This window comes from Convolutriloba macropyga, chromosome 8 (genome assembly GCF_964194025.1).
Source record: "Convolutriloba macropyga chromosome 8, txConMacr16.3, whole genome shotgun sequence".
Classification (NCBI taxonomy): Eukaryota; Metazoa; Xenacoelomorpha; order Acoela; family Convolutidae; genus Convolutriloba; species Convolutriloba macropyga.
The window spans coordinates 51,879,127-51,891,486 of record NC_134475.1 but is presented as its reverse complement, the minus strand read 5'-3'; the positions used below and the strand labels follow the sequence as shown (position 1 = coordinate 51,891,486).

At 35.8% G+C, this 12,360-nt stretch overlaps 1 protein-coding gene across 1 annotated transcript in view; it reads left to right on the top strand.

Moving 5' to 3' along the window:
- LOC142344819 (uncharacterized) overlaps positions 1 to 12,360 on the top strand; it is a 166,613-nt gene that overhangs the window by 142,560 nt on the left and 11,693 nt on the right. The window contains exons 18-19 of the mRNA XM_075396798.1: positions 10,416 to 10,616; positions 11,046 to 11,259. Coding sequence (XP_075252913.1) covers positions 10,416 to 10,616; positions 11,046 to 11,259 — 415 coding nt within the window. The remainder of the gene's footprint in view (positions 1 to 10,415; positions 10,617 to 11,045; positions 11,260 to 12,360) is intronic.

Here is a 12,360-nt window from a genome sequence, read left to right as displayed (position 1 = left end):
CCGTTTCATCACTCTTCATTAGTCTGTTTGATGTTGCGCTTTTCATTTTGTACCCTATGTGTACTCCACTGCCATCTGGAATGCCCGAAAAACCAATAATGCTGGGAATTTCTTTCTGGGAAAAGTAATTCCTTCATTTTTACCCATCAAAATTTCAAACTTTCCAGTTTTCTTGATCTCTCTGAATGAAAAGTTTGGTAGTCCAACAGTTCGTTTGATAGTAGTTAGTATGTCAACAACTGAATTATAAGTTCCTGTCATGATAGACAATTTTTCACCGTTATACGGACGAGAGATCACATTGGCTTCGGTAGCCCTTTTCTGGCTGTCTTCGTACCCTTTTAAGCTATATACTACCATGTCTCCATTTACAATATGCTCATTTTTTGTGGGGAAAATGATCTCACTGAGAGCTACTCTCCAGTCACCAGCGAGTTGAATTTCATCATTGAAAAAGTTTTGAAATGAACTGAGAGTGTTAGAGTCAAAAATTTCCATTGAAGCAGATGAAATAACATGCACAGTGAATTCATCGGTGAAACGGTTTTCACTCATTTTTCTCTACACGAACAAGCTGTAACTCTGGTTGATAAAATTTACCTTCAATTTTTTCACCGTTTGCATCAATAAGTGAATACGTTGGCGGATTGAAGGTTGCTAAGCTTTCTACTTCAAAAACTTCGTCGGTGAAAGATTGTTTATACCCTTTCCTGAAGGCTTCGTCTTTTTTGACAATTCTAACAAAATCTTCAACGTAAAATTTGGGTCTCTGAAACTTGATTGTTTGAGCGCTCAACGAGACAAGTCGTTGAACATCCTTTTTAGTGACTTTATTTGGAGCAAGTTTGGTTACTCGGTTGACTCGTGAATTAATTGTTTTCACAAATTGATCCAGTTTATCTATGTAGGAGTATGTCCACTTTTCTTCAAGGTACTTGTAGATAATGTTTTTTAGTGACCGAATGTTCCGCTCTGCGAATGCAGACTTTTTTTCACTAAAAGTGCTGTATAAATGAATTCCTCGTTTGTTGCATAAGGTTTTGAAGGCTCCAAGAAACTCTGTACCATCATCAACCCACACTTTTTGTGGTTGCTTGTTTTTTATCATTTTTTTAAAGGCCGAGGCAGTTTCCGTTGCATACTTTGTTTTTAAGGGCTCCACACGAAGGTATCTGGAAAGACAGTCGACCGCAACGAATAAATATTTAACATTTCTGTTGTTTTTTGCTAGTTTATCCACAAAAGCCAAGTCAACGGACCAAATTGCATTGATGTCTTTTACTATTACTTTAAGTCTGGGAAATCGTAAACGAATTGGGCGATATTTTGTAAAAGATGACTTGGTTTCCAAGTATGTCTTAACTATACCAAATGATAATTTGCTTTGGGTTTTTAATCGCTTTGGGTTTCCAAATGATGCAGGTCCCTTCAAATACAGTTGGTCCAACGTTTTTTTCTCAGAAGAAGTAAGACCATTTTTGCTGTTTGGTCTCTCCTTCTGCCGTCTTTTTTCTTATGCCCGTTTTTCTTTGGTTGGTAACTTGATAACCGCTTCCTGATTGTCTTTGTGGGCTTGCAAAAATTTTTTCGCTTTCGGATGCTTCCAAGATCTGTTTGGCATAGGTATTCGAAACTAAATGAGGTGGAAGATCGAGAGCTAATAATGGTCGAGAATATTTTTGAATGTCAATTTTCTTTGTTGACTGCTGTGTGTTATACAAAAAAGTTGACGCTTTTAAGCCAAGTGGTTGGTTATCAATATGAATGATACCACTTGGATCTTCAATGGATATTGTCGGTGATTCTAATATCTTGTTGAGAATGAGTTCTGCTCTTCCGATTTTATTTTTCTCCATCACTCCCAAATCTCTCATTATTGACTGAAACGTTGTAGTTGAACTTTTTTTGACAATAGGTTCAATTTCACTCTCATCACTCATCGGCTCCTCTTTTTCCTCATGATCTGTTTCAACATTTATGCTGGGTTCTGTCTGGACTGCTCCATCCTCTTCACTTTTTTCCGGATTTTGTAACATGTTTCTTTGAATGAGAGACAATTGCGTGGCTTTCTGTTTGTAGACAGGATTGTCAAAAATTTCACTTTTTGCCGGTTGTGTTGACATGAACATTCTTTTGGGAATTAAGATAAATTCATCAGTATACATTATCACTTCCTCAGATGAAGGTAACACAAGAGAGCAATACCTTTCAAAAGAACCGTGTTTTTAGCAAATATCTGCCTTTTATTTTTTAAACTTGTTTGTTTAGATAAAAGTTTTTTAAATGAATTTTCATGACTTTGTATTAATGTCTTCTTGACGGGAACGTTACCGTTGACAACATTAAGCAAACACTCGCAAAGAAAGTTAATAAAACTATTTGGTGCCGACTTGATTAGTTCTTTTGACTTTATGTCCGATGTCTCTAACATTTGCCGCAGCATACAAAGCTCTTTCTCTCTCATTACTCAAATTGGTTATAACAGCTATAGCTGGGGGAAGGTAAAAAACGGATGGTCCTGGTGGAACAATATTGGAGCAGTAACGTAAAACGTCCGATGTTTTTGGATCCAGATCGATCAGTAAATGACCAAGGGGTTGTTTGGTTGCTAGCTCGTAGCTATCTTTCAAAAATTGCGTGTTATTAAGCTGTCGACCAATTAAACCAATCTGTTGAATGTCACGGGTTGATTTAAATAAAATGATGTGTGTCGTATTAAGATCAATAGTTCGTGACCATTTACTTTGTTGAAATAAATTGTGTTTTGTTTTTGTGACGTCCTGCTGTAGCCAATTTCGAAAACTCTTTGTCATTAAAAATCTCTTCACATGAATCGTCAAACACCAACAGACAGTTTTCGAGCTCCGATATCAAATCGAAGCTTGAAAATTTGGTAAACTGTATGTTTAATTTTGCCTCTAGTGACTTAAATTTGGGTTGTTCATGTTGGTAGAAATAAAAAATCGAGAGCAACTTTGGAGAAAGTGTTTTCGAGTAAAATTCTGAAAATAAGCTCGGTTTTTCCACAACATGACGGACCGCAAACGGCCATAAACAACCGGTCAGTTGTTGAAATGATTTTATTCATAATTTTGGGTTGGGAAGAGCGTATCCAACTGTACAAGAAAGAAGAGAAAACCAAAATGTAGACTCTTCACATTCAAGCTGGAAAAACACGAGTTTTACCAGAGAAACTATTATGAGAAAAATTATAATAAAAACTTGTGTAAAATAAACAACTTCGGATCGTGGTATCCTTGAATTACAAAACCTCCATGATCGTCTTTCATGGTGATTATCATCAAACACTAAGTCAGTTATTGCCCCGCCTGTATCTAACTGATCCTCTGCTTTACTCATTTCAAAATAAGTTTTTTAAAAAAGAGGTAAATTTGGTTATTTCATGATATAAATTTCATAAGATACAAATTGTGAGTTTTGATTATCATTGATAAAAGTAATGGTGTAGTTCGCATTTACTCTGTCAGTTTTTTCTCTGAAAACAATTGACTGTACGTTGTTCTTTTCAATTCTTCGTCTTATTTCAGCTGGAAGGCTCTTATCGTTCAGTGACATCAGAACTGGTTCTGCACGCTTGGGCATAGGTAAAGGGGTTAGTTTCAGCTTTCGCATTTTCTCTTCCAAAGACATGGTACAATTGAAAGTACTCCAAAAGTGAAAGATTTTTCTTGAAGGCTTCTATTTCAGCTCCAGTACAGACAATTTGCTGTTTCCTCAGCACAGTTTGACCACGACTGTCAACTTTTTCCTCTTTGACAAATGTAGCTGTTAATTGATTTTCATCCGCTATACAACTGTAAACCACTAAATTTGGGGACAAGTTCACTTGAAGTAGAGACGATGCTGCTTTCTCCGACCGTCGATTCATTCGTTAGCCACAGGTAAAAAAGTGTAGCTTTTTTTCTTGCACAGTGTTGATTTCTTTACCGCTTAGGACAGCTTAAAACATGTAAAGTACAAATTGGTGTCTCTTGAAAAAATTTCAAATTTTCAGTTTTTGGACATAATAAAATCTCTAAATTGATAACGTCCTTTTTGAGAAGTTTCTGAATAGTTTCTGTTTTTTCTGTTCCTTTCGCATAAAAAGTTGCCAAGGGAAATCGAAGTGCTATGCTTTCAAAAATTTGTTGCAAATAACAATATGGATAATCTCCACTCTCCCAATTCAAACCATGGAGATATTTTGACACCCAACTGTATGATCGTCTCTCACTCGAAGACAGTATGTTGAATGAAGTTGGGGGTAAAAATGACACAGTATCGCAATAATTTTCTGTCGAAACAGCTAGTTCTCTGATAATAAAACCAGACTTTTTATGTCGAAAGCCTTCAAAATCAAGAACAACTGGTCTTGATTTCAACATTCCAGCAAACTGAATAAATTGCTTTTAAAAGTCTTTACATATAGACAGAAGGCAAGTCCTGTCACGTGACCAAGATACTCGTTTGTCACTGGACACGGTAGGACATACGAATAGCCCGGCCCTTTTTCACTATATTCAAAGACAAAACCTGAAGCGTCGTGAAGTGTAGCATGCAACCTCAAAATTTTGTAAGACTTGAAATACTTGTCCAGAGACGAATTATCAATACCAATCAGTCCACCATAGGGTCTCATTTTCATCGCAATATCCAAATCAAGGTCAGGATCCAAGTACTGACATGTTGCCAAGAAATAAAGAAACCTTTCACCGTATTGAAAATAATCCTTTTTCAATTCCTTATAAATTTCGTGAATAGCTTTCAAATCAACCGTCGCTAGGGTTGTCATGGCGGAAAAATGAGTTTCAAGGCCGCCTAATCCCCTTAATACCTTTCCGTCTAGGATAGCCCCCTATTATCCCATGTTTAAGTATTGTAGGATAACCCCCCTCTCTTGAGACAGTATTTACTTACTACTTCCGACATTAGTCGGTTTATGTTTATCAACTGCGAAGCTGTAAGCTACGCGTAGATATATTAGGATGCTCTTGTTTTTTTGCGTTTTGTTGTCTGACGCTGTTTTACTTGCTCTCAAACGAAGATTGTAGCATTTATATTGGTCCTGCTAGTCTTTTTTCTTTTATTCGATTTTTCGCTTGACCAATTTTTCGTCTGACGCTTTTGACTTTTCGTCCTCAAAAACGAGATAAACAGGTGGCGCCCAGCGGGCATTAAGTGCTCTTAGAGCCTTTCAGCTCAAACTGTTTCGGAGACTTATACTTATGGTGTGAAGGGCGGAAGAGAGTTTGAGGACACCCCCCACTATTGCCCCACCTCCCCTACCGCAATGTTGCCCCCCACCCCACTTGCCCACCCCCTCCCTCTCCATCAGCCCCCCGCTGCACCCCACCCCTCTCTCTCCCCACCGTGGCTACGTTCGAACAAGTGATCGCTAAAAACACGCAATTTTATAGTAATTTTTTCCGAGTTTTCACAAAAAAACATTTGAACATCACGAATTTTAGCATTTTTTTTGTCAAAACGTGCGAATTATTTCAATTTCTCATTTAGTTCTCATTATTCAAGTTTTTACAGAACCAGGGGCCAGAAAACCTCCTTAAGGTTTTAAAAATAAGTCACTGAAAAATTTTTATTGGCCATGAAATAGTTTTAAACTTTTTATTATCACAAATTTTAGCAATTTTTGATAAAATTTTTAAGTTTTTTCGAAAATTTGTGTGTCGGTTTCTAGGTTTCTCTCGCCTCAAGAGCCGAGGAAACCCCTCTAGGGTTGGACAATAGGTTACTGTACAGTTACTAAATGTAATGGAATGTTTCTCATGATTTCAACAGCACGAATTTTAGCATTTTTTAAAAAAAAAACTTGCTTTTTTTACATTATTGTCATTACTCAGGTTTTTCAGCCAAACAGAAAATCTCAATGAGGGTTTGGCAATCAATTACTGGAATATGTTTATTGGCCGTGGATTAGTTTTCAACTTCTTTTATCACAAAATTTTTCAGTTTTTTTTTGCAACTTGCAGTTTTTTTTGAAATTTTTGGTCTGTTTTTGGGTTTCTCCATTCTCAAGAGCAAATTAAAGTCTGCTAGGGTTTGTTTAAAGGTTACTGCATAGCTTCCAGATGTAATGGAATGTTTTTCAAGATTTTAATATCAGCAATTAAAAATTTTTGCCTTCAAGTTTTTGAATCGTTTTGAATTTCTTATCAATTTTTCCGGTCCTAAGGACCTCAATTTTTATCAATTTTTCCGAGTCCTAAGGACCTCCTCCAAGGGTTGTCGATAAGTTGTTGCATAGTTGGTAGAGTTAATGGAATGGATATCAATATTTTAATGACTCCAGCTTTAGCAATTTTTTGATAAAAATTAATTTGTTTTCAAATTTTGAAATTTAATCTCATGTTCCAAGTTTATTAATCTTTATGAGCCAGTGATACTAATTAAAGCTTGAAATAGAGATACTGGATAGTCTCCTGAGACAATGAAATGATTTTATTATCTTGAGTTTAAGCAAGATTTTGTTAAAATTTGCAATTTTCAAAATTAAAAAAAATATTTTTGTCCTGTTCTGAGTTTAACGATCTTTACTGGCCAACGAATCTTTTCAAGTCTTGCAGATGGGTTACTTGACAGAACTCCAGAGACAAAAAATAGTTTTAATATTTTTTACTGCGAAATCTGGAAACTGTTTTTGAATGCAATATTTAGCAACTTTTAAAGGTATCAGTTTCTTTGATATGTTTACTAACGGGCTAGAATACTAAAAATTGAAGAGTCGAATCAAGCTAAAGCTAGCCTCTTTAAACCGTTCCTAGCTACTGACGGAGCCAACAGCTCGCTGTTCGTTTGAGAGCAATTTGCCCGACGTTAGTCGGTTGTTTAAGTTTGAGATTGTCTTTTCTTATGTTTATCAACGTTTCTGTCCGGAAAACAAATGATGATCTTTTTATGCAGCTATTCCACCGCTCCTTTGCTGCTTTTATCTGCGTGATGTTATTTCTTAAGCAAGTTAGCGGTGAGTTATAAGCTGAACTGTGTGATAACTTTTTGATCAAAAGTGACATGCCTTGCTAACTAAATGACTTCTAACTTTATTAAGGTCATTTTAGATTACTCTAACGCCTTCCAAGCTCAATAGATAACTACTATATAATGATCAATGTTGACAATAAAGAATGACAACAAAAATAAAATAACGGATTTCATTTTTAATAGTTGCCCTCGTGTTCTCAGCCTGTTTTTTTTTACTTCGTCGAACTAATTTGTTTCGCTTTATGTCAGTTGCTTGCTTCTTTTTCGACGTTTTGCATGAAAACTTTTTTTACTTCTCTCCGTTAGTTTCGTTGTGCGATCATTCTTATTAAAGCGTTTTTAAGCAGCAGTTGCTCAGCAAAGCAATCTAAAATGAACAAATTATCAAATCAAAAATAGAAAGGGGAAAACCCATAAAGCACAATTTTTACATGCCAGCTACTTGAACATAGTTCTTTTAAGTCTTAGTTAGCATCCCCAATGCCTTTTGTATTAATACTTGGCCCTGTATCCTCTCATCAAGAAACAAGCTTATGTTTACGAAATTAATCAAAATAACGCTCACTCAACAATATTTTGTAGTTTGTTTTTTCGTTTTTTCCTTTTCTTTCAATCACATCCTGAGTTATGGGAATAAATGACGGTCTCTTTCCGGTAATTTGCGGGTATGTTTTTCATCAACTTTTTTAGTATGAAAACATTTTGGCGTCAATAATAATTTAACCCATTTTCAATCAAAAATGTTTTGCCTTGGGGTTAGTTTGAAACCCTATTGACTCCCCTAACATCATGAGGTGGTTGATTTGGACACTCTATAACAAACTGTTGTTTGACAGCAAGTCGTGATAAATCCGTCGGCCATATTTCACACTGCAATCAGAATTTGATCTGCTGTCTAAGTTATTATGTTTTGTATTTTTTATCATTATTGTTGCCATTAACATGTTAGTCGGTTATTTTTTTCTGTTGATTGATCTGGCGCTTTAAAAAAGTTCAGTCTATTCTCTAAGAGGGGTTTATTTTTGTAAACACTGTATTTTGTGTTTTTTTATTTTTAATAGCCGACCTCATCTTAGCCGGCTAATATTGCAGGCCTATTTTCTTAAAATCCAAAGTATTTCGATTGTATTGGTGCGCTGTCTTTTTTTTAAAGATATGTTCTCACTTTTTTCGGTCTTTTTACGTCAATAAGAAGTCAAATTAGAGTGGTGATTATAATCACGCTGGTGTAGTAAAGTGAGCAAAAAGCGAGTAGGTTTGTACCTGTTTTTTTTTGTCAAACTACCTTTGGAGTGGATTGAGAAATTGGTAATTAAATAATTTTTCGGATTTTGGAAACGATTTTGTTCACGTGCCGCAATTTGATTTCTTTTTAATAGCCGCGAAGCGATAGCTGAGGCTATTATTGGCCTTCTCTTGGTTTTTTATCTATTTCGTCGTCACGATTTTTGTTACGACCATATGACGTCACAGCCACTTCAAATCTGCTTTTTGTTCATTCGTTCATGCAATTTCAACTGAATTGCTAGTGTGACGTCATTTTTCCCTCTAGGTGGAGTGAGTTTTTTGTTCATTCGCGTGATTAATTTTTTGGTCACATTTGACTTACCTCACTCTCAAAAATGACTTCCTCACTTTGAAATTGACTTTATTTACTTTAATTCAAAGAGATAAGGTCAAATAAGCGTGTGTCACTCTAAGTGAAGGTTACTAGAGAGCAGCTAATAGAAACAGCAGTAAGTTATACAGATTCTTAGTCAAAATTTAACATCTCAGCTCTTAATGAAAGGCATAAGTTTCTTTTTTAGTCTGTCTTTTTTTTGAGACTACAGATCTATGAAGCTATTGTGGCTATTTTCTGGCAATTGGGCAGCTATGTTTCGGTATTTCTTCTCTAGAGCGATGATAGTATTATACATATATCTCTAATTGGGCTATTTTCCGGCAATCTGCCGGCTATGTTTTAAAAAAAATCTTGCAATTTTTCTAGTTTTTTGATATTGTTCGAAATTTTTTGGCATCAAGGGCCCAGAAACCTCCTCCAGGGTTTGATAATAAGTTCCCGGATAGTTGTTAGAGATTATTATCAATATTTTATTAATACGAGTTTCAGCAATTCTTTGATAAAATTTATTTTTTTCAAATTTTCTGAGATTTGTTATGTTCCAAGTACATCGAACTTTATGAGCCAGTGAAACTATTCAAGGCTTTAGATAGGGTTACTGGATAGTATCTGGAGCCAATGAAATGGTTCTGAAGATATTTTTTACGAGTTTTAGCAAGATTTTCAATTGTTTGCAATTTTTTGAATTTTTGTTATTTTCTGACTTTAACGATCTTTACTACTCGCCAACAAAACTTTTTAAGTCTTGCAGATGTGTTACATGACAGAACTTGAGAGACAAAAATGGTTTCAGCTAGTTTCACTCTTCTCTCATTCTGCTAATTGTTTTTAGACAGAAGTTGCTCAGTAAAGCAATTCAAAATGAACTGAGTCAGTATGAAAAACGAAATCAGAAATGGAAACGGGATAAAGCACAATTTTAGATGCCCGTCACTCGAACTTCTTAGTTGCTATCTCTATTTTTCGACAATCTGCCGGGTTTGTTTCTCATTAATGGCAGGTGGATTGCTAATGAAGATTTAGATAATTCGAATAGTTGTTTCTGTCCTGAGTTATATTTCTCACTATTTCTCAAAAAGTATTTTAACGGCTTTTTGCAGAAATTGGTTGTATTTTTGTAGCATTTAATCTCTCTAATTACTTGCTCTACTGGTTGCAAGTAAAGAATATGTGAACCAAATTAGTCACTGGAGTTTATAGAAGTTGTTTTTTGACACTCTTTTTAAAAGATTGTATTGGATTTTAAAATATTGCTTGTATTTGTTTTTTTGTGGTCGCTTTTCCTTCGTTCACGGCTTGTTGAACATTTTGCGTGAAATCATTTTGACTTCTCTAAGCTAGTTTTGCTTTTTTTCTCATTCTGCTCAAAGTTCTTTTAAACAGCAGTTGCTCAGCAGAGCAATCTAAAATTAAAATACCGAAACATCGGAGTCAATACCGAAAAAGGAAATGCTTTATTGATACTAGCCCTTGTATCTTCTTTATTGTAAAACAGAAATATGTCTAACTACAAAATGAAATTTAAGAAGTCCGCACTTCCAAAATGTTTTTTGTACAACAATCAATCTTTTCCATTTTCAGTTCTTTCAATCACAAATCGGGGTTATGGGAATCAATGGTGGATATTTTCCGGCAATCTGCCGGGTATGATTGAAAATTGGATACCATTAAAAGACTTTGTTCAGCTACTCGTCATTGGCTTTTCTTGCACCTATTAAAGTACTTATTTTTTTGTGTATAACAGACCAAGTGTTTGGGTTATCCTTTTGAATAAACTTGTATTCAATTTTTTCAGCTGCTTTCGTTTGCCTTGGATGCACCGAATTCTTGTATAATAGAGGAGAGGGGCGAGTTAGATGAGCCCTTACAAGGCAATGCCATTACATATCTCAGTCTGGACAGTTGTTTGTTCAACTCTAATTTCGGCAATGTTGATGCCACCCAAACACAAAATCCGGATGGGAACAGTCCCAGCTCTCCAGCTGGCATGAGTGAGGTATTGATGATTTTTATCTTCAATTGCAGTTATAACAATGCTTGAGGTATGGCTGGTCTTTTGTGTGACGAAAGAATGTTTGCTGAAAAGTTTGACCTGAAGTTAACTTAATTTTGCAGCGAATTTTTGAGAACCTAAAGGATGATAATTATTCATGGCCATGCGAATTAACAATGATTGTAATTTGGCACGTGTGCTTTTAAATTAGAGAAAGGTTGTAAAAATCTACCTCCCATTATTGCATCACCCCTCAAAAAAATTGTGCGGAATCCAGGCTTTGGATGACAAAGTGTCCAAATTAAATGAAAGATATTTTAGACTTTCTACAGACCACCCAGAGGAGGTAGCTTTTGTAGATGTTTTTGAGAGATGCATAGTTGTACTCTTCACGAATAAATAAATAGTTAAAGAAGACAGAACTGTTTTCAGATATCATCTTGCTCACCTGGAACATCAGATGAGTCAGCAGTGGACGAGATGTCTCTTAATAGCCGTACTGGTGACAGACTGTCCTGTGTTGAGAGAGGAGGGGACAATGGTCCCTGCAACACTCTCCTCTTGATTGGGACCGATGTGGGTGCAGTATATGTTGTAGATGCACTACTCCTCTCAATCGAACACCAGTTACTGCTTGACTTTAATGGTCAGTTATTTTTCATACAAACGCTCTTCATTTGTCTCATTTTTAATCGCTGCAAAGCTCTAAGATAAGCGTAGCTATATTGCAGTGCTGTTGGCTTCTCGGCAATTAAAGGAGCTAAGATTTGAATGGTGTGCTGCCTTTTTAAGAATTGAAGAGTCTTTATGGTGGCCTGCTATCTTACGACTCGAAGAAGAGTATTGGATAACCGTCGTTTTGTCTTTTTAATAGCCGCCCTCATCTTCTCAGCCGGCTATTATAGCGCTCCTATTTTTTTTACAATTCAAAGAATTTGAATTGTATTGGGGCGCTGTCTTTTTTTAAAGATCTGTCCACACATTTTCATGATTTTCGGAGTCAAATTGGAGTAGTGATTTTGGTCACGCCGAAACAGGAAGTGGAGCGAAAAAGCAAGTGGTTTTGCGGCGTGAATTTTTTTCACTCTTAATTTAAAGTATAGTGAGAAAATCGTGTTTGAACAAAAATTCGCTTTCTCGCTAGTGGTTTTTTATAGCTGCGAAGCTGTAAGCTGATTGAAGCTATATTGCGGTGCTCTTGGTTTTTTTTTGTTTCGTCGTCTGACGCTCTTTTTTCGTTTTACATTTGTTCACGCAAAGCTGAAAAGGTCAGTTTTCTGAATGACTTCTTCCTCTCACTAATGGCATTTGCGCGCGTGACGTCATTTCTCACTCGCTTTAGCAAAAGTTTTTAGGTTAATTGCGTGATTAGATTTTGATCATACGTGACTTACCTCACTCAATAAAATCACTTTTGCACTTTAAAACTTAACTTTAGTTTGAATTTGTTTAAGGTCACAGGAACTCATTTGTGCTGTAAAGGTCCCTAATAAGAGGCTTCTGCGGAATGAATTTTAACAAACTTTATTTATCGCTGAATCTTTTTTACCTAGTTTTTTGAGCGGCGTCGATTTTTTTTTTCAATTTAGATCTGTATCTGTTTCTATCTCTATTATATGGCACTCAGGTCCATTCTTTCGCAGCTATTCCGGCAATCTGCCGGCTATGTTTGTTCACATGCGGCAATTTCACTTTTACAGTTTTTACAGTTTTTTCAATTTTTTGGATTGGATTTTTTTCCTAATCT